The sequence below is a fragment of the Ursus americanus genome, chromosome 16 (genome assembly GCF_024610735.1).
Source record: "Ursus americanus isolate L20-20 chromosome 16, mUrsAme1.1.p, whole genome shotgun sequence".
In the NCBI taxonomy this organism is placed as follows: domain Eukaryota; kingdom Metazoa; phylum Chordata; class Mammalia; order Carnivora; family Ursidae; genus Ursus; species Ursus americanus.
Window position 1 is genome coordinate 9,570,292 of NC_142142.1, and position 25,314 is coordinate 9,595,605.

The 25,314-nt window shown below is 53.0% G+C and overlaps 2 protein-coding genes and 1 non-coding gene across 4 annotated transcripts in view; 1 reads left to right on the forward strand and 2 right to left on the reverse strand.

Moving 5' to 3' along the window:
• POLD3 (DNA polymerase delta 3, accessory subunit) overlaps window positions 1-25,314 on the forward strand; it is a 111,076-nt gene that overhangs the window by 77,549 nt on the left and 8,213 nt on the right. The window lies entirely within an intron of this gene.
• On the reverse strand, window positions 972-1,079 carry LOC123804262 (U6 spliceosomal RNA). The gene has a single exon (XR_006783123.1). It is a non-coding gene; the product is annotated as a U6 spliceosomal RNA (small nuclear RNA).
• Window positions 24,829-25,314, reverse strand: part of CHRDL2 (chordin like 2) — a 31,524-nt gene continuing 31,038 nt past the window's right edge. The window contains exon 11 of one of the 2 annotated variants that reach the window (XM_045816308.2): window positions 24,829-24,980. In XM_045816308.2, the coding sequence (XP_045672264.1) occupies window positions 24,901-24,980 (80 nt within the window). In that variant the 3' untranslated portion in view covers window positions 24,829-24,900. The remainder of the gene's footprint in view (window positions 24,981-25,314) is intronic. The other variant, XM_087868164.1, reaches the window with a different exon arrangement.

The window sequence follows — 25,314 nt, forward strand, 5'->3', positions numbered from 1 at the left end:
GGCAGGGGGAGGGGGGGGTCCAGTTCAGCTACTAATAGTTATGTACGGGCACTGAGACCCTGTTTTGGAGCTTCTTGTACCCCTTCTTTGGCTACCTCTAGAGCATGTGTTCTCCTCAGCATTCACGCTTCAAGCCCTGAATCCTTGCCGAGAACTTGAACTCAGAGCCCTGCCTTGTGCAAGGCATCAGGACACAGATACTACTTACCAACTCAGCCCTGCACTCAGGTGCTCCCAGTCTGTGGAGGTGGCACCAGAAAGGGCATTCGCCACCAGGGAGATCAGCATAGGATATGAGGGCAGCATGGAGGACTCTAGAAGCCTAGGAAATGCCCCCTCTACCCCCAGCCTGGACAGTCAGAGAAGGGCTCGAGCTCCAGTGCAGCTCAAGGAGACATTTCCTAGACAAAAAGGTGGGGAAAGGCATTCTGGGAAGCCCACATTAAGATGAGAAGCTAAGCGGCATGGCAGCGTCAGAGAACGGTGCTGGATTTCATGTGGCTTAAACCATAGGCTGGGCAGGGGTGAGTGTGGGTGAGGCTGGGGGTTGGCAGGGGCCATATGCGAAGGGTGCGGAAGGCAGGTCCAATGTGTATTTCCAACGCCACCAAGCCACAAAGTCAATTCTGACGCTGCCTATCTGGACAGAGCATCAGATCCCATGGGTTAAGGGCTCCGTCCCACAAGACTGCCTCCACCTGTGCTCCTGACCGATTGGTTCTAAACTGGAGGTTCCCACAACCTCTTCCTTGTGTTCAAGTAATTTGGTAGAGCAGGTCACAGAACTCAAAGGAACATTTCTGTTGGCCAGTTGATTATAAAGGATATTATAAAGAATACAGACGAATAGCTAGATAAAGAGGTTCAAAAGGCAGTATCAGGTCCAATCTTCCCCTTTCCCTCATGTGGCGTCCTGGAGAAGGGCTGGGACAGACCCAACGAGCCCACATTCTTTGTGGAGTGCCGGGCCTGGTATTTCTTTTCCTTACTGAACGTTAGCATGTCCTCCTCGGGCAGGGGCCACGCTAATGTTCTCTGTATCGTTCCGATCTTAGTATATGTGCTGCCAAAGTGATCACTCCTGACTGAACCTTCGGCTTCCCATTCAGCAGCAGGAAAGATGAAACCCAATTATCTCTCACGGGCTTTCGCCCCCAGATGGATCAGAATCAACTATGGAACTTTGTACGTGACGAACACATGGGCCCCGTCCCCAGCTTATTAAATCATCCTTTCATTCCACAGATATCTTTGCGCATTTACCGCGTGCCAGCCACAGTTCTAGGCAGTCGGCATACAGCACGGGGCAAAGCCCCTGGCCCTCCTTCATGGAGTTTACACTCAGAAGCTCTGGACACGGGCCCAGACATCTGTATTTAGAAAAGTTCCACTAGCAATTCCAAAGCCCAGTGTTAGGGGCTAAGTGGTGTCCCTCTCAAAATTCGTATGTTGAAGTCCTACCCCTCAGTACCTCAGTATGTGATTGTATTTGGAGATCGGGTCTTTAAAGAGTTGATTGAGTTAAATGAAATCATGGGGTGGGCCTAATCCAATATGACTGGGTTCTTATACGAGGAGATTAAGGCACAGACACAGAGAGAGCACGAGCGTGTGAAGCCATAGCCAGAAGGTGGCCACGTACAAGCCAAGGAGATGCTTCGAAAGAAATCAACCCTGCCAACCCTTTGATCTTGGACTTCTAGCCCCAATTGTGAGAAAACACGTTTCTGTTGTTTGAACTGTTCAGTCTGTCGTGCTTAGTCGTGGAAGCCCTGGCAAATTCAGAGACGCAGCCTTGCCCAGGGTCTACTGCCTAGAGAACCGGACAAGGATGCAGAATGCAAACGAGAAGCACATCTGGGTGGTGTGAGCTAGGAAACCCGAAGCCGGGAGACCTCTCTACAGGGTTGGCCCTGATGGAAGCCCGTTAGCGCTCTGTGTTTCACAAAGACATGACTGGAAATGCGGGTGCTCTTGAGCAGCTGACTGCCGGAGCCCTGCCCCGAACCCCGACAGGCCTGGCACAGGCTCCTCCTCATCCACAAAGAGCCACATCCCCAGGGATGACCAGCAGAGCCCCCAGCTTCTTGCCTCCACAGGGAGGCTCCAACGGGGACAGGCCTTGGGAGCAGCACCAAGGACCATCCTGCCCAGAGGACCCAGCATGGGCAAGGATCTGGCCTGAGGTCACACAGCATGGCGGATACAATCCAAGCTGGAGTCTCACCCCCTGCTGTTCCAGCTGCTTTCTCCTGCAGCCCCGGCACCTCGCCCAAACCTGCTGCCACCCGCTCTGCTTTCCCACCCTCTCCTCCCCACCTCTTTGCCTCTGACTAAGGCCCGGAGCATGATTTCAGAATGATGAAACCCAGCTCCTGAGGTCAAGCCGGCCTCTTTCAGTGGCTGTAATTTTGCACGCCCCCCCCCCCCCCAAGTAGGCTGGGGCAGCTGCCAGGCCTTTGGCCCATGTCTGGGGCGAATGGGAGGATGAGACAACCAGAGAGATCACTCAAGCCAGGTCAAGAGGAATTGTACGTTACAGATCGTCTCCTGAGCCAGCACCGGCCCGGGGGCCACACAGACTGATAATGCAAGCTTGTGCTCACGTCGTGCGTTCACCCGTCATTCCACTTAATCCTCCCTCATAGCATCCCATTTACGCTCAGGCTTTCCAGGCCAACGCCACCAAGCTGCCTGTACCTGTCCCCTGTGTCGTGCTGATTCACATCTCTGCGGGCTTCCTTCTCTGCTGTTTTCTCTGTCCAGATTGTTCTTCCTTCTTTTTCCCCTATCCTTTGTCTGCTTTGCCTGGCTTCTCCTCCTCATTCTTTAAGACCCAGCTCCGGCATCCCCTTTTCTAGGAAGCCTGCCCTGACCGTCCTCCCACCCCCACTCCCGGCAGGTAGGCCTGTATATTTCTCGGTGTACACTCATGATAATCTCTCTTTATCACAGTGCTCTTAATGTTCATCACTTTACACTTCAGTTACCTGCTTACACATCTGTCTCTTTACCCATCTCAGGAGCAGGGATGGGGTTGGGACTAGGTCTGGTTCATCTTAGTACTGCAGCCCACAGCACAGAGCTGAGCATCGAAGAAGTCACTGAATGTGGGACACCCTCCCCCCTCTCCCCTCCACCACAAAGATAGATGACGCAGGGGTTGTGATCCCCCACTTTACGGAGAAAACTGAGGCCCAAGAGGAGTTACCTGGCCTGTTCAAGGGTGCAGGCTGAGTTAATAACAGAGCAGGGACTAGAATCCAGCTCTCCTGGTGCTTAGAGTAGTTCTCTTATGCTCCAAGGACAGGCAGCCAAAGGGACCCCCTGAGCCATATGAGGTGTATCAGTTTCCTGTTGCAAATCACCACAAACTTAGCGGCTGAGAACAACGCATTTACTGTCTCACAGTTCTGGATGTCAGAAGTTCAAAATGGGTCTCACTGGGCTAAAATCAAGGCATCAGCAGGTCTGCATCCCTTTCTGGAGGCTCTAGGGAAAAGTCCATTTTCTTACTTTTGTAGTACTTCGAGGCTGCCCGCGTTCCTTGGCTCCATCTTCAAAGCTAGCAATGGCTGGTCGAGCCTTTCTTACATTGTGCCGCTCTGGCACTCCCTCTTTTATTTCCCTCTTTAATTTATTAGAATCCTGGTGATTACATTGGGCTCACCCAGATCGTCCAGATGACCCATCTCAAGGTCAGTTGATCTACAACCTTAATTCCTTTTGCCCTGTGGTCTAACATATCCTCAGGTTCCCGGAGCTTGGGAAGCGGCCATCTTTGGGAGGGGGAGCATTATTTTGCCTACCATACTGGTGGGCAAGGAGATAGTGGATCTGTTAAGGGTGGAGTGACCAGACTTCCCAGTGTGCCAGGGATTGTTCTGCCTTAAAGCTGTCATCCTGAAATGATTATTCATAGTGCCCTTTTCGCTCTCAGAAACATTCTGGTTTATACGGTCGCCCTGGTCATCGACTATTGGAACAGGAAGTCTAAGCCTACCGTTTTGCAGATGAGGAAACTAAGGCATCAGGAAGGGGAGGAACTTGCCCAATGTCACATAGCTACTGACAGAGTTGAGACTGGGATCCAGATTTTTTGCCAGGAGGAAAAGGCCAGCTTGGTGCCCTATTCGAATTGAAATGTTTCTTTCGTCAAGTCAAGAAGGCTTCCTAGAGGAAATGGTAGGCAGTCATCGATGATGAAAATGAATTTATTAAATACTTCCTATATTCCGGGTACTCTTAGTTAATGCTTAATGCTTTATATGTATTATCTCACTGGGTCCTCACAAAAATCGTGGGTCCTTTCACAAATAGGAAAACTAAGAGTGGTCAAGTGCCCAAACCAGTAACGTCTCAAGCCCGTTTCTTATTATAAACCTAATAATCTTTCCTCTCTACCTAGAGCATTACTGGACCCGAGGAACTAAGAGGGCTGGAAGCCTTGCCTTGGAGAGGCATGGGCTGCAGGGTGGGGAGGAAGAATGTGGAAGGGCTGCTGGCTTATGGAGGTTGTGAACTGATGAGAGAAAGGGTTTGAGGATGAGGTGACTCAAACAGTTGTGTTTAGTTTCCACTGAAGACTGAAACTATGGTCATAGCAGGAAGAGTTTATCTTAAGGGATTTAGTTATTTTTTCCATATCTGCTCCATGTAGGACATTTGGGAAATACCAGAAGTGAAAAGAAGATAATAACAATTGCAACAATCCCATTCTCCCAAAGAACCACTGTTGAGACTTTGGCAAGTTCCCCTACAGGGATTTTTTTTTTAAATAAAATATGTCAACATATGAAACAGTATAGGAATATTATTATCAACACCTGTGTATCTGCTCTCCGGCTTAAGAATATGCGGTTACATATATAATTGATGTTCTTCCCATTGTGTTCCCTCCCTCCCTGACAAGAGGTCCTTCCAGGCTTTCCTTTCTGCATATCGCTTTTACTTAGTTGATGTCAGTGTGATTTTACAGTTTTGTACCAGAAGAGTTCAGGAGAGACATCAGGGTGTCCCTAACACTCCCACAGTTGGTGGTTCCCCATTTTTTTCTTATGAAAAATAGCAAGCAGCTTTGCACTGGCTTCCACCCGTACTCTACCCTTGGTGCTTCCTGCCCCGGGTGTGCATCTGGGGCCCCGATTCGGCCTCTCTCCCCCCCCTTCCCCACCTGTCTGACCCGAGTGTTCTCCACGCTCCCTCTCGGCCTCCACCTCTCCCTTTGCTCCCACTCAGCCTTCTCCCGTCAGTCTCTTCCCTTGTCGTCCCCATCTCCTCTGTCGGGCACCTCTACTCATCAGGCCCCTGGCCCTCCTCTCCGTGTTGCTCAGCCAGTCCCAGCAGGTGGAGAGAACAGCCAGTGCCCACGGCCCTGCTGCCCCGGTGTCCCCTGTCCATGCCTGGAATTCCTCTGGGGCCATTAACTCCTTCATTGTCAGGACGGGAAGGGCACTTAGAGACTAGCCCCCCTACCCCCATTTCTCAGCTGAGGAGACAGGCTGAGAGAAGAGAACTGGTCTGCCTGACATCACTAGGCAGAGTGGACGACAGAGTGGAACCAGAACCAGGGGTCCCGCCTCTTATTCCACTGCTCTTGAGACGCTTCCCGCGGCGTAGCACCCACTAGGCTGGACCCTTCCCTGCTTCCAGAGAACCTGCGTGTTGTGTGGGTGATGGGCATGTTGGTTAGTGCCACAGTCCTGTCCCGGGCGAGGGAACACCCGTGGCAGGAGCATGAGCAGGGTGGGTGACGGCCCGCCAGCTGCCAATCAGGGGCAGAGCATGGGAGCTGGCGAGGCCTCCGGAGCCCACTCCTTCTAGGGAGGGGTGGGGTGGGGCGGGGCTCCGAGGGACTGCTCTTTGCCCAGGGTAACATTCACAGTGTGTGGCACTCGGTCAGCTGACTGCACTGAGTGTTTGTCTGCCCAAGTGGCATGCAGAAGGGGAGAAAGAAACCCACAGGTCCTGAGGAGATGGCTGGCCTCTCTTCCTGTGTCCATGTGTCCCACCTCCCTTGTTTTCTGAGACCGCTTGCTCCCTTCCCTCCCCTCCTAACTCTCCTCAGTCTCCCTCCCCCCATCCTTTATGGGCTAGAGTTCCTTGGAAATGAGAGGGCTCCAGGTGGTGATGGGTATGAACAGGTGTTGAGGGGAAGGAGCAGGCCTGCATGGTACAGGGTCGAGGGAGACCCTTCTTGGTGGTTTTGAGGTCATCCTGCTAAAAGTTTTAAATGCCAGAGGGAAGATTTGATCTTTACCCAAAAGGCTGCTGTAGGACATACAGAGTCGGGGGACAAGGTCGAGGCCCGGCTCCATCATTTACTAGTTGTGTGATCTTGGGCAAGTCACTAAACTTCTCTATGCCTCCACATCCTCATCTGTAAAATTGGGTCGCAGTAACATTTCATGTGCAGATTAAATCGGACAATGCGGGGCAGGGACCCAGCCCAGCGTTTGGCACACACATTTAACCACGTCAATGGCAGCTGTGTGACTCCTGCAGACATCCTGGGCTCACACTGGCCCACTGTTGCTAAGACCCTGAGCTGCACCCAATTTCTTAGACCTGGGGCTTGACCTCATGGAGGGTCAAAAGTAAGGGGGATTCGTTCTCTGTAACCTGTCAAACGTAGACCTCCCAGTCTCTCTGAGGAGCTAGCGGCACGTACCCCCAGGAGCTGCAGTGCTTACTAGTGGGGGTCACACGTGCCAGGGTAGGGGTGGGTACGCTGGGAGGGAGCACCAGCAGATGTGGGGTTGAAATGCAGCTCTGGCCAGACCACGTGTTTGTCAGTAAAAGCTCACGATTCTGTTGCGGATGCCAGTACCCAGCACCGGGCCAGGCCCGAGCAGGCTTCGGGGCGTGACAATGGGCCTCACCTCCCGCTGCGCGCAGACACCTCTCAACAGCATCCACGGGCAGCCGGGGGAATGCAAGGACCACAGTGCTGATGCCTCACCTCCACTAACGATGCGGAGTTGGACCAGCCTCCCCCACAGCCGCCCTGAATCTCAGGTTCCTCTTTGTGGACAGAAGATAATAGCACCCACCTGATGGGGTGATCTGTTCAGTGAGACATCGTGTACAGAGCGCACTGCCCAGTCCGGCAGGAGTGCTCCCAAAAATGGCATTGATTAGGTTTTTGTGTGAACTTCACCTTCCAGACAGGCTGTGAGCCCTCGGAGGGCTACGTTGGGGTCTGTGTGTGTGTGTGTGTGTGTGTGTGTGTGTGTGTGCCCCTCCCAAGACCCAAACAGTGCCAGGCACCCAAGTGGGGCATTTTCTGTATCCATTGACCAAATGACTGAATAATCTGCTAACCTGAGTGAGGGAAGAAGGCGAGGATTTGCCATTTGGTGTTTTCACGCGGGTGAGGTCATAAATGATGAATCACGTGTAATTGGATGCTGAGTCTCCGTGTGGTTTCCAATTTGTGATCTCATTTTATTCGCACAACTCCTGCCCCCTGCCAACCTCGTGTCTTGTGGGAGGATTTAGAGAAACTGGGATTGGTCTCCCCAATTTCCAGATGGGAAAATTGAGTTTGGGGGAGGCTGAGTGACGTATCCGGGTCACCTGGCAGTTGATGGCATGGTCGGGGCTTCTCCCTCCCAGCCCCAGGGTTCTTGCAGGAGTCCGCTGGTAAGTTTGGGCTGCTCAGGTTGCAAGGAGTAGAGATCCACTGAGGTGCTGTGGGGAGATGGGGGATGGCAAGAGGTTTTCTCAGGCGGCACAGCCTTTTCGATATCAGGGTCTAAACTGCAGTTCTCCTGGCCTGGCCTCCCCTCCAGAGCCCTCTCCGCGTGCATCCCCAGCTCCCAGCTTAGGCTCTCCTAGTCCCATGACTCAGCCTTCCACTCGTCTGTACTCTTTTCTGCCCACCCTCTGGGCCTCCCATATAAGCCCCCTGAGAAACAGAATCTATTACCTAGACAAGCATTTGGGTTGCAAGGACCACAGGCTCTCTCAGGCCATCTTCTGGTTCCTTCTCTGGGGGGGTGGGGGTGGGTCGGAGGGGAGAGGCACGGCCTGGAACTGGGAAGGGCTCAGACACCAAGGCAGCTCCACACGCCCCCCTCCTCCACTTCCATCCGCTCATTGCCATGACGGGTCCCAAGCCAGACCCTGGAGGGAGCATTCAGACAGACTGAGCTAGTCACCACTGGTAAGCTGATCACCTCACTAGACAGACTCTTCCCAGAGGCCACCCTGGGGCTCCAGGGAAGCTATGAGCTGGTGCTCTGCCTACTTCTGTTCTCATCAGTGGCCTCCCCAATGCAAACACTTGCCCAGCATTCTTCTTTGAAAGGGGGTGGGGTAGCATAGTTGTTTCACCAGCAGAAAATGTTGGACAGGGAGGGCAGGGCTACGAATATCCTTAATGCCTTTAGATTGGGTTGGCCTCTAACCCTGGAGTCCCCCTTGGGGGCAGTATTCCTGAGCCAGGCCACCTTTTACAGCACTAGTGTCCCTTAGATCTAACCTAGAGATGGGTGCCTTTGCCTTAAGTGTGGCTAGGGTGGAAGGGGCATATAAGTCAAAGCTGGCAATTGATGTGTCCAAAGCGGCCATTTTCATCAGGAGGCACTGTGCGGGTAGCAGGCTGTCTGAGGCAGGGGGTGCGTCTCTATTGCAGATGGATCTGAGAGTCTGCAGGCAGAGCCGAACAGCCAGTTATTCCCCGGGCCCACGGTCAGAGCCCTGTCAGCCCACAAGGTGTGTGATAAATGGGGACTCAAGGCAAGCATTGCATCATGGAAAGTTCTGGGAAGCAGATGGAAAGACGTAGATGTGGTGAGGCACCCCTGTGGGTGTGGGGGAAATGGTTGGAGTGAATGTGCAGGCCCCAGATAAACTCACCTGGAATGAGCCCATTACAGAGTAGAATCCACCGTGGCATCAAAAGAGGAAGAAATGGTACGCAGGTCCATACCCAGGGTGAGTCTGGGGATCTAGAGACCAAGGAGCAGGGGGAGGCAATGCCCAGGGGCTGTCGTGAGGAACCCAGCACAGCCAGGACTCCTTCTAAGGAGGTCACATGTCTTCACATCTGCTGACCACCATGACCCCTCCCTGCTATGAAACCTGAATGGGGCCTGTGTGAAGGCCGGGAAGATGACAGCTCTGGCTTTACTTTCCCATTCCAGGAATGAGCATTTGTATGTGGTTGGATGGATCTGTGGGGACGGCTAGGGAGCAGGGTAGAGGCTCCCCAGTAGGGTGCAGCCAGGCTTCCCATACCCTCACCGAGGGCCAGAATCTACCTATGTCATGGGTCCAGGGGATGCCACTGAGTCCAGTCAAAAGCGAAACACTACAGGGTAATCTGGTGTTTCTGGTCATGGGGCCTCCCAGTGCCCTCTTAGCTTTCATCCATGGGGGCATCCAGAACAGGAGGGTTCCAGGAGTGAGTGACTTCAAGCCATCCCCACTGATTTAGAAGGAACCCCAAGGCCTCCTGAGGCAGCATAAGGAAGCTCCAGTCCCAAGTCTACTGGGTGACTTCAGGCAAGTTAACTGCCTGAGCCTCAGTTTCCCCAACTACAGCCTGGAGAACACAATATGTATTCTGTTCTGTGAGTTTACATGAAAGCACCGTGAATGCAGAAGAGTTCTGTGCATACCTGAGCAGTTCTTGTCATTAGACCAGAATAGAATTTACGAGAAACCAGGGCCTACCTGTCTAGTTTACCATTGTGTATCCAGTGTCTGGCACACAGTAGATGCTCAGTAAATCTTTTCTAAATATCCCAACAATGGGAAAGGAGCATTTTGAGACTCATTATTAATGACAGTCATTCCATCAGCCAACAGAGAGGCAGGCCTCTGAAAAGGGCATCAGGTCAGTAGACCCAAGTTTCAGCCCAGTCTTGCCACTGACTTGCTGAGGAATCCAGGGCAAGTCACATCACCAGGCTGGGCCTCAGCCTCCTCATTTGTTCAATGGAAGGGTCGGATGAGAGGAGGTCTCAGGTAGCTTCTTGGTGCTCTGGTCCTGAGGACTTGCTGGGGATGACCATGTGCTCGCCCCATCTGGGTTCATGGTGACCGTGGGATCACTCTCATGGCCCTGCCCTTCTCCCCTTGGGTTTTCTTTCTTCTTCTTGGTATTTTTTACTCTGATTGGGCTATCTTCATTTGCAAGAGTTTAAATGCTGCTTTGGCCTTTCGTACATAGGTACCCTACCACCCCCCTCCCCAACTGGGGGATCTCCCTATGGGCAGCACTGTCTCCCCCACCCACCTTATAGGCAAGACTGTCTTCAGTCTTCACACTGAAGACCTCTGCCTTCACACACACCCCCCTTTCAGATCGGGACAGGCCTCATCTTCTTGCTGGGTCTCCTCCCCAGGATTGGACCCAGACCTGTGGCCGCCCTCACAACGGGTGGGGGAGGGCAGAGTGACATGCTTGCTGACAGACTGAGGCAGTACTCCGAGGGGAGCAGGCCAGCAGCCGCAAAGGTGCAGCCCGTGCCAGGTGGGCCTTGCCAGCCGGAGCTATTTTTAGAAGCCATGTTTGCAAATTTTGTGTTAATAGTGTCTCTGTCCAAGCTCTGGCTCCCAGGACTTAGAGAGGGAGAGAGTCTTAGAGAAACCCTCCCTCCTTGTTCGCCTCCCCCTCACTCGCACTCTCCTCCTCGCAGGTGGCTGGGATTAGTGGGGGGCAGCCATCTGTGTGCAGACCCATGCACATGGTGGGTAGGGATGGGGTAGGGGTGGAGGAAGGTGCAGAGGCTTAGAGCTCAGGTTGCTGGAGTCCAGTCTCAGAGGGGTGACAGGACCCCCAGCCACAGGACATCTCTGTCAGTGTCCATGTCACTGGATGGGCACTGTCAGTTGCCTGGTCTGTCACCACCTTACGCAGTGAACTTGAGCCCCCACCAGGGTTCTGTATCTCTCTCACGACACCCACCCTCACCCCAAGTTCCCCAGACAGGACTTAACTGAGCCTGTTCTGACCTAGGCTGAGCTGTGATGCCAGTACATCTTCCTGGCCTGGTCCATCAAGGGAGGCGACTGGCAGGTGGCAGAGAGGTAAGCAAGGCCCATCTAGCTGCACCCCTGAGAGGTGATCTGATCTGACCCGGATGCAAGGACGTTGAGCACATTATTCCCACTGTGATGGGTATTCCAAAGTGCAAATGGTGGGCGCTGAGAGAGTAGAACTTGCTCTGAGCTGACGACTAAAGTGGGAGCAGCAGTCAGGTGAAAAGTGGGTGGAAGAGAGACCATATGGTGGAACAGATTCTTTTCACAGGAGCTGGAGTGTACAGGCCCAGAGCGGAAGCCTGAAGTTCAGTGATTCTGTGACCGTGGAGGCAGGGGATCCCTGCAACCACAGGGGCTTCCAAGGAGGAGGCTCCGTCTTCTCCTGGTCCCCACCCATCCACCTAGACTTGCACCCCCACCCCCACCCCCAATGCCCAAGATAGCCCAGGATGGAAGGTGCCCCCCCCGCGGGGCAGTGCCACTGTGCATAGCCAAGGATCCTAAAGACCAGGGCTGGAAGGGACCTCAGAGAGCTGCCACTGGTTGTGTGAGGACTCTGCTTGAATACCCCCGTGCTGGGGAGCTCATTCTCATGGACACTTTGATAGGGGAGTGAGCAAGCACCGACCAGGAAAATTCTTGCTGCTGAAGCCTACCTTCCTGTGAGTTCCCAGCTGGCCCTAGCCTTGCTCTGCTGGGAGACAGCCTCCTATAACTTCTGGAGTCACAGGCTTGGGTCATTTGGCTTTCACATTTAGAGCTGTGTGACCTTGGGCAAGGCATTCAGCCTCTCCAGGCTTCATCTGTAAAATGAGGATATTAATGAAGCCGGGAGGACTAAATAAAGCGAAGCGGGGGAAAGACTCAGCCCAGGGCTTGGAACACAGTAAGCGCTCAATAAATATTAATTCTCAGTAGTGCTGCTAGGGTACCATCAGACCACGTGACACACGGGGAAACTGAGGCCCAGAGCAAGAAGGAACCGGTGGGCGGGGGTGGCCCCCCGGGGCAAGGGCAGCCGAGCGGGGAGCGGGGAGCAGAGCGCAGCCGGGCCGAGCGGGGGTGGCCGGCCGTGGCCTCAGGGGCCCTCTCCCCGCTCCGGCCCCCCTAGCCGCCCGGGCACCGCTCGGCTGCCGCGCTTTACGAGCAAAAACAAACACGTCCCACAAGCGGCCCCTGTGCGGCGCGGCCCCGCGCCCGCCAGCGCCGCCGCCGCCCGGTCAAAGCCGGCTTTGTGCCCGCCCCGCCGCCCCCGCGGCCCAGGCGATTTTAATTAGTGTCTGGGTCTGCGCCGGGAGATGGAAATCAAAGCCCCCGTTCTTCCAGCGCCCCAGCCCCGACCCCCGCCTCCTGCCTGCGGATCCCCAGGCTCGGCGTACCCCTGCTGGCAGCCGCGGGAAGTGGAGCCCTCCCGGAGCCGCCGCCTCGAGTTCGAATCGCGCCTTTTACAGCGCACGTCCATCGGCGCCCCGAGCCTCAGTTTCCCCCGTAATGATGGCACTCGGCTCCGGCAGCCAGCCCTTAAAATGTTGCGGGGAGGGTTGATGAGGCCTGACTTGGCCAAGCAGCCAGCCACCAGAGGCGTGGGGAGGAGGAGAAGGCCTTGAGGGGGAAAGCTGCATCGTGGACAGCGCTCCCAGTCCTAATTTTTGACCCTTATGCCCTTCAGGGCTTCTGAAAAGGGTAGTCGGACGGACCTTCCGGTCTGCCTGGGCTGCTTGTTTAAAATGCCAAAACCTGGGGCGCCTGGGTGGCTCAGTCGTTAAGCGTCTGTCTTCGGCTCAGGGCGTGATCCCGGCATTATGGGATCCAGCCCCACATCAGGCTCCTCCGCTGGGAGCCTGCTTCTTCCTCTCCCACTTCCCCTGCTTGTGTTCCCTCTCTCGCTGGCTGTCTCTATCCGTCAAATAAATAAATAAAATCTTAAAAAAAAAAAAAAAAAGCCAAAACCTGGCCCCACTCCACACCTGCTGAATCGGAACCTTTGGGCTTGCACCCTCAAAATCCACATTTTGAACAAGCCCTATGTTCTGGTGCATGAATGTGGGATGTGCAAAGGATGAAGGAGCCATATTCTGTGGGAAAAATACAATCCTTGCTTCGGGTCTCCCCAGCACCATAACTGAAGTGGGACATTTGGGCCCTCCACTTAGCCTCATGCCCCTCACAGAGAGCACTCCAGGATCTCACTGTCCTTGCTCACAAAATGGGCACAACCTCACTCATCCACCCTCCCTCCTTGGGCTTTGGGAGAATCAAAGATGTCCTTGAGTGGAAAAGGCCATTAGAAGCAGGAAAACCTAACAGTCCCCTCTCCCACATTCTGCCATTAACATGGAAAGGCAGTTTGGTGTGTGGCTGCTGCTGGACACCCTGCTGTGGTTCCCAATTGCCTTCAGAATAGGACTGGGACTTCTCATCCCGGAGTTCCAAATTGGGTCCCGGCCACATCTCCAGCCTGCTTTCTCACAGGCCAGATCTCGGTGTGAAGCCGCCCTCCATCCCCACCTCATCCCAAACACCTGTGCTTTCCTGCTTCCTTGACTTTGCCCAAGCTGTTCCCTCCTTGGAGATATACCTCCTCCCTACCACCCCCTCCCTCGATTTCAAATAGCCAAATGTTGTCATTTCTTTATGACCCTCTTGAAAAGCTACCTCTTCCATTCCTGTCCCACTCCTGGCCCCGTGGAGGGTTCTTCATCTCCCATGAACTTTCTTCGCACTCTATTCCTCTGTTAAGGTGCTGTCTTTTACACTGGTGAAAGTCTTGGGCTTGGGAGTTTGATGAACGTGGTTTGTTACCCCGACTCCACTGCTGTGTGACTTTGGGTGCATCTCTTAACCTCTCTGAGCCTCTGTTTCCTTCTGGTGATTATTGAGGGGATTCAGGAACGTAAGGAAAGGGAAGGTACTTGGGGCAGAGGCTAGCCAGTGCAAGGTCATGGTTAAGAGTACAGGCTCTGAACTGGAGTGCACAGGTTTGAAACCACATTCTACTTCCACTCATTGGTAGTATGACTTTGGGTAGGATTGCTAAACTCTTATCTCAGTTTCCCCAACTGTACAATTTGGATAATAATAGTGTGGCAGACAGTCCCTAGGGTCCCAGTGATGTTCACACCTTGTGTAATCATTCCCTCTCTTGTGGGTGGAACCTCTGATTTGCTTCTGGCCACTGGAATATGGCAAAGGTGAAGGGATTTTGCAAAATTAAGGTCCCAAATGAGTTGATTTTGAGTCACTCAAAAGGGAGATGATCTTGGGCGGGCCCGATTTAATCAGGTAAAAGCCCTTAAAAGAGGAACTGGACCCTCCCTAGAGTCAGAGACTCTGTTCTTAACTTGGAAGAAGTAAGCTGCTGTTGTAAGACCAGCTGGTCAGTCTCTAGGAACTGAGAGTGGCCCCTGGCTGGCAGCCAGCAACAAAACAGGGACTTCAGTCCTGTAACTACAAGGAGATGAATTTTGCCGATAACCCTGGGTCTTTTCCCCAGTTGAGTCTCAGATGAGACCACACCCCTATGGGTACCTGGATCATGGACTGTTGAGACCCTAGCAGAGAACCCAGCTAAGCTGCGCCCAGCCTTCTGACCTATATAAACTGTGAGATAATAAATGTGTTTTAAGTGACTGAATTTGTGATAGTTTGTTACCCAGCATAGAAAACAAATACAAATAGTATCCACCTTATAGAGTTCTAGTAAAGATTAAATGAGGTCACTGAAGTAAAGCTAACAGCTTGATACTGACTCATAGGAGAGACTCAGTTGTAATTAGTTCCATTGTTATATTTACAATACAGCACTTTACAAAAATAAATTTTAATCACCAGCTTATTAATTAGTGTGTTTATAAAAACCATAGGATTTGCAAGCTGGAAAACTACATTTGAGCAAACTTGCTAGGAGACCTTCCCCTTGCTGGGTTATGTCTGGTAGGATGCTGTAGGCTGCAAGTACCGAAAACCTGACTAATAGTGACTGTCTTGGGTTGGGATTCTTAGAAGCAGAACTTAAGGCAAGGAATCATGAAAATAATGTATTAGGAAGTGTTTCCAAGACAAACCAGTGGTAGGGAAGTAGAGAAGTGGGACTGGTGGGGGAATGTGGTATCAAGCCAAGTCCCACGAAGAGGAATTTTGGTTCCATCTTGCAGAGGAGCTCCGGGGACAATGCAGATCACTCCTCAGAGCTGGCCAGGTCAGTGAGTGCAAGGCAGCTGGAGGACTGACACCTCCATACCCATCTGTCATTGGTTAAGGGCCTCCCTTTGGGTAGGGCAGCGGTGTAAATTCCCAGGCTCTTCTGGCTCTCCATGCTCATAGTCGAAGTGGGCTCCAGCAGTCTGAAGGCTATCCTCTGACGAGGGGAAGCAGGTGCTGGATGTTGGGAGGGAAAGCACAGTGGGAACCGGTGTGTATGAAAATGTTAAAGGGATGAGAGGGTCATTGGCAGCACTGCTGCGGTGGCATAAGCTATAAGGACATCTGTTGTTTGCTTAACAAGAAACGTAGGTGGTCCCCAGATTGGCTCAGTGTGAGTCACTGATGTCATGGAGGACTCAGCTCCTTACAGCCTTCCTCAGCACTGCTGGCTTTCATTCCCTCAGCCTCATGGTCACAAGATGGCTGCTGCAGCCCCATATCTCTTGTCCTTAGCTGATAATATCTGAAGTAGGAAGCAAAAGAGGGCAGCAGCATAAAGGCTTTCTCCTCATGTGACTCTCTCCTTTGAGGAGGAAAAGCCTCCCCTTCCACACGTGGTCAGAATCGAATCATGTACCCAGCCCTAGACCAGTCACCAAGAGAGGAGAGTTGGGTTGCTAAGGCTGGCTTAGATCGGTCAGTGGTTCACCGCAGATGCTGAGCCTCCATCCAGATGGGGCTTTATGAGCAAGAGGAATGACCGCTGGGTGGGCACCCAAGAGTGTCTGCCACGGGTCATCACTTTTCCTCATTTGCAAAAGGGGACTATTGGTCCCTGCCTCTGAGATTCATGGTGAGGATGAAATGAGCTGATTTAAATTGCTGTGTCTGTCCACACTGTGTTTTCTCTGTTGCACCGAACTCACTGAAGGCAGCGGCCCTGTCTGGCTCACCCTTGCTTCTGTTGATTGGACCCTCTGAACAGTAACCCTATCTGTTTCTCTCCCCATGTTGCCACACCCTAGTCCAGACAGCTACCACCTCTCTCATTGGCAGCTGGGATGGCTCACTCACTGACCGCTTAGCTTCTATTCTTGGCTCCTCCTAGGTCTTTCTCCCACAGAAGCCTGATGGATCTTTGTAAAACACAAATCCGAATGAGTTATAGCCCTGCTGAAAATCCTTCCAGGCTCAAAAAAAAAAAGGGTGGGGTGTGGGCCGGTAGTGATACTCAGTGTAAATACTGGTTTGGAATAGGCCCTGGGCCATCACAATAGGCACCAACATCGACAGCCATGTCGGCATATCCTCCCTGAGCATCAGCCCTGTTTTAAGGGCCCTTGGAGAGCGGCCTCTGCCTACCTCCCTTGGCTTCTCTCTAGAGACTGTCTTTCCCACCCCCCACCTCCCTGCCTACTGGGCCAACACGGCTCTCCTGCTGCCTGCTCTGCTTGCCCTGCCCCAAGTGCACCACTTGTCTCTGGGCTTCCGAACGTGCTGTTTCCTGGGACTGGAACATGACTTCTCCACATCTCCTGGCTACTTCTTTAAAACCCCCATTTGGGTGCCCCCTCTTCCAGGACGCTTTCTCTGACACTCCTGTCCTCCATCATGGTCCTTCCCGGCCCCTGTGCTTTCTTCTGGCAGAGCACTTGTCACTCAGTCATCATTGTGGATGTCCTTTTCTCCCTCACCAGACAGGGATCTTTCCGAGGGCCCAGTGGGACACCCAGGACCGCTGCATCCCCTGAGCTGGTAGTAGTAGGTGGTGATAGCGGTGAGGGTGATGGTGGAGGGTAGGACCACTCTCAGACCCACGCCCCTCTCTGACCCTCTCTCAGCTGCACCCCGACCCATAGCACAAGGAGTCCACAGGTTCAAGAGGATGTGTGCCCCCACCCTCCTTCCCCACACTCTGCGAACCCAGGATCCTGGAATTCTCTGCCCCAGCAACCCAAGTCTGCGTCCAGGACCACGTAGTCCTCTTCTCCAGGTCTGTCCTTTGAGCCAGAAGGGATAGTTTGCCCACGGAGTGGGGAGGAGGGAGGTGGGCTTGGATGCAGCTTGGACATTGTTTCAGCTACTATCACGAGGTAACAAATCACCCCCAAACTGAGCAGCTTACGACGGCTATTTTTTTTAATGCTCATGAATTGTGTGGGTCAGGAACTTAGGCAGGGCATGATGGGAACGGTCTGTCTCTGCTCCACCATGTCTGGGCCTGCCCTGGGAAGACTCAGTGGCTGGGGGCCGCAGTCATCGGGAGGGGTGTTTATGCATAGATCAGACGGATGACGCTGGTGGCTGGCCGGGAGCTCAGCTGGAGCTGTGCCCTGGAGTAGCTCTGTGTGCCTGTCCAGGTGCTTGGGCTTCCTCACAGCCTGGTGACCTCAGAGTTACTTAGCCTTCTTACATACTGGTTCCAGAGGCCAAGGGCAACTATCTTATTCAACAGAGCAGTAGCTGTATCACCCTTTGTGCTCTGGCCTTGCAAATCACACAGCTTAATTTTGCTTCGTTCTATTGGCTAAAATGGGTCACAGCCCACCCAGATTTAAGGGGAGAGGACATGGGCTAGACTTTTCAACGGGAGGAGTATAAAAGCATTCTGGACATTTTTAAAAAGATTTTGTTTATTCATTTGTCAGAGAAAAAGAGGTAGGCAGAGGGAGAGGCAGGCTCCCCGCTGAGCAAGGAGCCTGATGTGGGACTCGATCCCTGAACTGGACCCTGGAATCATGACCTGAGCCAAAGGCAGACGCTTAACCAACTGAGCTACTCAGGTGTCCCCATTCTGGACATGTTTTACAACCACCAAAGGTATGCAGACTAGGGTGTCTACTCATGTATGTACGAGGCCTTTCACAATCTAGGACAAAAATTGAAATGAGAAGAGAGTTGGACCGAGAACAGGAAGTCAGGGGCCAAAGGTTAGCTCTCTGTGTGTTTCCATGTTCTGGCAAAGAACTCAGAAAATTTTAAGTTTGCTAACAGACACATGAAAAAATGTTCAAAATCATTAGCCATCAGGGAAATTCAAATCAAAACCACACTGAGATACCACCTTACGCCAGTTAAAATGGCAAAAATAGACAAGGCAAGAAACAACAATTGTTGGAGAGGATGTGGAGAAAGGGGATCCCTCCTACACTGTTGGTGGGAATGCAAGTTGGTACAACCACTCTGGAAAATAGTGTGGAAGTCCCTTAAAAAGTTAAAAATTGAGCTACCCTATGATCCAGGCTTTGCACTACTGGGTGTTTACCCCAAAGATACAGACGTAGTGAAGAGAAGGGCCATATGCACCCCAATGTTCATAGCAGCAATGTCCACAATAGCTAAATCGTGGAAGGAGCCGAGATACCCTTCAACAGATGACTGGATTAAGAAGTTGTGGTCCATATATACAATGGAATATTACTCAGCTATCAGAACGAATTCTCAACATTTGCTGCAACATGGACGGCACTGGAGGAGATAATGCTAAGTGAAATAAGTCAAGCAGAGAAAGACAACTATCATATGATTTCTCTCATCTATGGAACATAAGAACTAGGATGATCGGTAGGGGAAGAAAGGGATAAAGAAAGGGGGGGGTAATCAGAAGGGGGAATGAAACATGAGAGACTATGGACTCTGAGAAACAAACTGAGGGCCTCAGAGGGGAGGGGGGTGGGGGAATGGGATAGACCAGTGATGGGTAGTAAGGAGGGCACGTATTGCATGGTGCACTGGGTGTTATACACAACTAATGAATCATCGAGCCTTACATCGGAAACCGGGGATGTACTGTATGGTGACTAACATAATATAATAAAAAATCATTAAAAAAAAAAGATGGAACATAAGAAGTAGGAAGATTGGTAGGAGAAGAAAGGAAAGAAGAAAGGGGGGGGGGAAACAGAAGGGGGAATGAACCACGAGAGACTATACTCTGGAAAACAAACAGGACTTCAGAGGGGAGTGGGGTGGGGGGAATGGGATAGGCCGGTGATGGGTATTAAGGAGGGCATGTATTGCATGGTGCACTGGGTGTTATATGCAAGTAATGAATCATGGAACTTTACATCAAAAACTAGGGATGTACTGTATGGTGACTAACATAATATAATAAAAAAATTATTTAAAAAAAAGAAAATTTTAAGTTTGAACTTGGCCTTCTAAGTCATTAAGAAGATATATTTGTCAAGGTAGGAAGATAGAACATATTTGTTTAATAGTTTGTTAGTTTGATTTATAACTTATAAATATTTAGGATATGATGTGCAGGCTCCATTGCTTTCCCCACCTGGGCCCCGCGGTGGTCCCGGTAGTGGAGGTTGGTAGTCGGAATGGTGGGGAGAGGAGTAGCGGTGATCATTCAAGGCTCGGTAACCACTTACCGAGCATTTGCTCTATGTCAGCAGTCAACCACGTCTCACCGCCGTTGTCTTCACCATCAATGTCGTTCCTCCTTCTCTCTTTTCCTTCTTCAATAAGCATGCATTGAATGCCTCCTGTGGACGAGGGGCTGGGAATGCTAAGATGCCCGCCATGTGGTCTCTGGCCCAAGAAGCTTCCTGGCCAGGGGGAGAAAAGACCATTGCAAATCCAAAACATGTGTTTGGTTACAGAAGAGCATCTGCTGCTGGGGCAGCCCAGGGAGGGCTTTTTCTGAGGAGGACTTGGAACATAAGCTGGAGTACTACAGGAAGAGATGAGGGAAAGGCATTCCAGAAAGAGGGAACAGCATGTTTAAGGTGTGGAAGAGAGGACACCGGTTTCGGAAGCGGTCTGAAGTTGTAGTGATGGTAGCTGGGAACGGGGATCCGTTTACTGACCGTGTGTGTGCTGCCCACCTCCTTATTTGAGGAAACTGCTCCTCCCACTCCAGTCGTGATTCTAATACCTCATCCCTGACCACCTAAGACGGATTATGTACCCAGGATAGACCAACCAGAGTCATTCCCCAGAATCTCTCTATGGGAATTGGAAGGGCAGATCCTTTGTCCCCTGTCTGATTGAGAGCTATTAGGAGGCTGAGCAGTGCACAGGGTCCTGTGTGTGTCTTGAAAGAGTTGGTTGGGGAGAACAGACTGGTATGAAGGGGGCAACAGAGACTGTCCTGATTGGGTCAGAGTCCGTGATCCAGGTCTTCCTGGAGCTCAGGTCCATCCCAGAATGGTCAGGTAGAGCAGGAAACTGGATCCCAGGGTGTTGCTGGGAGAGACGATGGGGAGTTGGGGCCAACGAGGCAGCAGGAGCCAGACCCTGAGGGGCCAGGAGGAAAGGCATCGAAGAAGGGGCTTAATGAGGGGAAACCGGGTAAGATTTGTGTTTCTGAAAGATCACTCTGGGTTGGCAGGCAAGACTTGCTGGGAAGGAAGTGGCAGGGGTGGGGGTGACAACAGAGGAGCCGGTGAGAAGGCTGATCTCAACCTCAGCCTCGACATCATAGGTCAAGAGAGGACGTGGACGTGAAAGTCAGACCCTGCAGGCTCTATAAGGGCCCAATTCTAGGCCGCGGTTAGACCTTGGGCAAATCTTGTGGCTCTGTTTTGTGCGAGAGGTGAAAAGGTAGGACTGGGGAGAGACATCAGATGTCCTATGCTCATTCAAGCACCCTAGAGCTGGGGCAGAGATCCAGGTCCTGATTCCCACTCTAGAAGGTCTGCGATAACTCCCGGTCCGCAGAAACGCGTGTCACCCAACCCGCTTCCAACCTGTCAGCCTCCTGCAAAGCATCTTCCACGAACCGGCCTTGCAGAGGGGAGGCAGGCAGGGTGTCTTCCAGGGACCAGGGTGAGGGGAAGGGGGGCGGCTGGGCCTGCCCGGCAGAGAGATGCCATTGTGCCTTGGTGGGGCCCCAGGCCTTCCCTTACCCCCAGGACAGCCCCAAACCACAGGCCACGTCCTGTTTCTCAGAAATACTGACATTTCCCAGAGCCCAGGGTTCGTGGAGGGACAGGGGGAGGTGGCTTCATAGCTGCTGGAGGAGGAGGAAGAAGCCTCCCCAGGAAACCCGGAGGGCAGGCTTGGCATCGTAATAGGCAGATCAGGTTTGGGGGTGAGGAAGCCACCTGGGGAGGTAGAGGCTCTGAGCCCAGGTTGGTTGCACCTGCCCCAGCCCAGGACCTGGCCCCTTCCGTGTTCTAGGACCCATCGCGGTACATACAGAATCGCAGACCTTTGCTGGAATCCAACCCCTCCAATTACCAGTGTGTGATCTTGATTGGGTCACTTCCTCTCCCTGTGCCTCAGTTTCCTCATTTCTTAATGTGGTGGACAGTCCCCATCTCACAGGGTTGTCCTAGGGATCGGATGAGATAACAGACTTGAACGTGCCTTGTTAACTAATGACCAGCCTGTGGGAGGGGATGCCACTATTTCTTCCAGAGCCCCACGTGTGCCTCCCGGCCACCAAGTAGGACTCCCTCCTGCTGGAGTCTCGGGAAGCCCCGTGAGTGGAAAACCTGGGCAGCCCTGGGAGACCACCCCTTCCTTCTCCCTTATCACACTCATGGGGAGACCAGCGGGGTTACCTAGTGAGTTAGTGGCTGAGGAAGAATGGATTTTAACTTGTCCTTAAACCTCCCCTCTTCCGTCCTCACTCCTGTGTTCTTCTGCTTCCCTGTTCTGTGAGGTCTTCTCATCACCGAGACTTGCTTACATCTCTCCTGTCTGAAAAACCCTCTTCTTCCATCCATGTCCACCGCCAGCCACTCCCTGCCTCTCCCCGCTCCTTTACCACCATAGTTCTCCAAAGACTTATCTGTTTCCTCACCCCCTGACACCGCCTCCGCCCCCCAAAACCTGTGGGGGGCCCTATGTTCTTGGACCCTTTCTGGGCCCTGTGTTACTGGACTCTCAGCCACCATACCCTCCTGGCTTCTCTCTTTCCTCCACGGAAATTCCTTTGCTGAGGCTCTGGGGTTCACTCTACAGTCTCTCCCAAGCCAGTGCCACCCATCTCCTGGCTTCATTACTACCTGTAGGCCAACAGCCCCCAAACCCCTGTCTCTGACCCGGCCTTCTCCCCACACCCATAAAGTACCCCGAGAGTCAGGGGTATCTTCTGAGACCCAACGTGTGCTCAGCTGAAACTTCTGGGTTCTCTCTGCAGTAACCACGTGAGACATAGCTACACACTACCCTCCTCGCTTTCCCTCAGCCCTGTGTGCGGTCCGTCATCAGTGCTGCCTTCCCTTCCAGCCCCATCGCTTCTCTCCTGCCCCCGACCGTTGTCACACGCCGCCACGCCGTTCTTCACCAGCAGGCAGAGCCAGCTTGCTAACCCACAGATCTGACCAAAGCACTGAAACCCTTCCAGGGCTCCCGGCTGCCCTCAGGATGAGGCCAGAGCCTCTCAGCCGGGCATTCAGCCTCACCTCCCTTCGCTCTTTGCCTCAAATCATACTGTCCAGCCACAGTGAGCTGTTTGTGATTCCCCCTAGAACACGCTCTTTTTCATCTCCCATGTACTGTCTCTCCTGTACCATCTCCGTCCCCCTGCCCCCCTTCCCTCCGCCTTTTCTTTTCTTTTCTTTTTAAGATTTTATTTATTTATGTGACAGAGAAACAGCCAGCGAGAGAGGGAACACAGCAGGGGGAGTGGGAGAGGAAGAAGCAGGCTCCCAGCGGAGGAGCCCAATGTGGGACTTGATCCCGGAACGCGGGGATCATGCCCTGAGCCGAAGGCAGACGCTTAAAGGCTGCGCTGCTCAGGCGCCCCTCCGCCTTTTCTTCTAATCGTCCTCATCCTTCAGAGCCTGCTGAAGTGTCCCCCATCTGGGCAGGCCTGTGCTCACCATGGCCCTGCTGTTGCAGCCCTTAGCACTCATGGCGCTGTGATGCCCCTTCTTCTCTGGACTTCGGCTCCCTGAGTATAGGCAGAGCCGTACTGGTTCCTTACGCTGTGTTGGTCATCTAGCATAGGCCTGTCCCCGAGCAGCTGAGAAAGTGTTTTATGAATGAATACATGAAAGGGGAAGATGAGTCAGAGAGGTGTAAACCCATGGGAAAGCTGTGAGAGGTTCCCACGGAAAGCCTCATGTGTACATACTCAGAAATGTCTGGACCAAAGGGAGGAGGTGCTGATATGCTGAACGTGCCTCCCATGGTGGAAAAGGTTCAGGGTGAACATCACAGGCTTCAGATAAGCCCATCAAAGAGACCAGGAAGGCAGTTGGCCCGAGACACCAGGAAAAGTATACAGGGAAGTCCATTCCCATCCTGAGGCCTCAGCGCCACTTCTCATTGCAGAGTCCTGCCTGCAACCCCATTCTCCAGCAGAGGGGAGGGCCGTTGTGCAGGGGCAGGGCTGGGGGTGTCCAGGAAAGCTTTATGGAGAAGGCCCATCTGAGCTAAGTTGAAGGATGACCAGAGTTCCCCATGTGAACGGCTGAACATTCAGATTCCCGTGCTTTAAATATGAGATGCTCAGAATTCCTCCCCCGAGTTCCAGCTTAACCCTACGTGGTAAGCAAGCAAGGCTGGAGGGCTGTGTCTTCTCTCTCAGCGACAGGTAGAAGCTGTGCAGAGCTAATGTCTTCTGACTCAGGGGAGGAGGGGGACATCCCAGCCGTGTTCCTCAAACCCCAGCCTCTCAAACCAGGCCCCTGGGAGGTGGTGGAGGGAGTTCGGGGAGAGCGGCACTCGTCCCTGCCCAGGGAGGGCGGTGTTGGTAGGCGGCTTTGCAGACATCCCAGACCTCAGACACCCAGGTACAGAGACCAAGGCTCAGGGGACAATAGAGCCCTCTAAGTGGCTGCAGGTGGCCTTAGGCCATCTCATACTGCTTCTCCACAGCTTCCAATCCAGCTTGGGGTGGAGGGCAGTGCTGTGTGGAGGGGAAGCATGGGTCTGGGAGGCGGTGGGCCTGAGTTCTAGTCCTGGCCTCCCTAGCTGTCACTGTGAGGCTTTAGGGAAGACATTGGCCCATCCTGATCCTGTTTCCTCTTCTCTCAAGTCGGGGTAATTCCTACAGTGTTCATCTTAAGTGGAATCATGAGCACTAAAACATCTTTGAAATTGCAACTAATTGAACGTGTAGGCAGGATAAATTATTAATGTTGTCTTTAATTGTAACTGTTAGGCTCTCTTCCCAGATTGTGGTGCTGGGGTTGGCGACGTGACTGCCAAGTCTTGGAAATCCTTGGAGGTGAGACTCTTTGGGCTTATACCGGCAGACCAGGGGAGGAGTGCTAGCCCGGAGCCAGAGACCTGGCGCCCGCTCTGCCTCTGCTACTGCCCTGCCCCGTGGCTCCGGGCAAAGGACTGCTCCTCCCGAAACTCGGGTTCCTCATTGTAGAGCGTGGCTGACAGCTGTAAGGATCCCTGGAAGATTCACTGGGGAAAGTGCTTTGAGGCTCCCTTTCCCCCTCCACTAGCTAACTGGAGTCAGTCCCTTTCCTAGGCTCAGTGCCAATGAGCTCCAGGAGGGGGGCACCCATAAAAGCAGGAGAAGCCATAGCTGGGGGCCAGGGATGGAAGCAGTACAGAGGCCAGAGGCAGACAAGGGCCTGGGCGGGGAGGCTGGGGAACCAGCTCTGACTCTGGTAACAATTCACCACGAGGATATGGACCAGCCTCTGCCCCTGCTGCATCTCAGTCTCTAACCCTGTAAAATGGGCATAACCAGTTCTGCCTTGCAGTCCCTGTGGGAACACACGGAGACCAGACATGAACTGAGCAGGCAGGGTTGAGGGGTAATGCAACTTATCATTTATTAATATATAACAACAAAAAAGATAAAGCTCATATCTGCAACTGTTTAGGTCTTTGTTATAAGGTCTTGGTTGCTTTGTCTGGACTGGCTGTGACCTTCAGCTCCGGGGTCTGGGCTAGGAAAACGTTCCAGTGACCTGCAGAGAGGAAAGCAGAAGAGGGGTGTGGGGGTGGGGGTCGGGGGTCGGGTGTGCACGTGTGTGCGCCTGTGCATGCGTGTGCACGAGAGAGGCAGAGTGACTGGGGTGGGAAAAACTTAGGACAAGAAGGGTGGTGAGAGCCTGGGTTTGGAGTCCACAGGAGGAAGGAAATGGGTATCTCCATCATAACCCCCTAGCCCGAGCAGTTCTAGCACATGACCCCACCTTCAACCGACCAGCATTTGGGGTTGGGCTGGTTTCCTAACACCTGTTGGTGACATGCCCATCTGTGACTTCCTCTCCCCCACCTGAAGCCCCACCTGGGTCCATC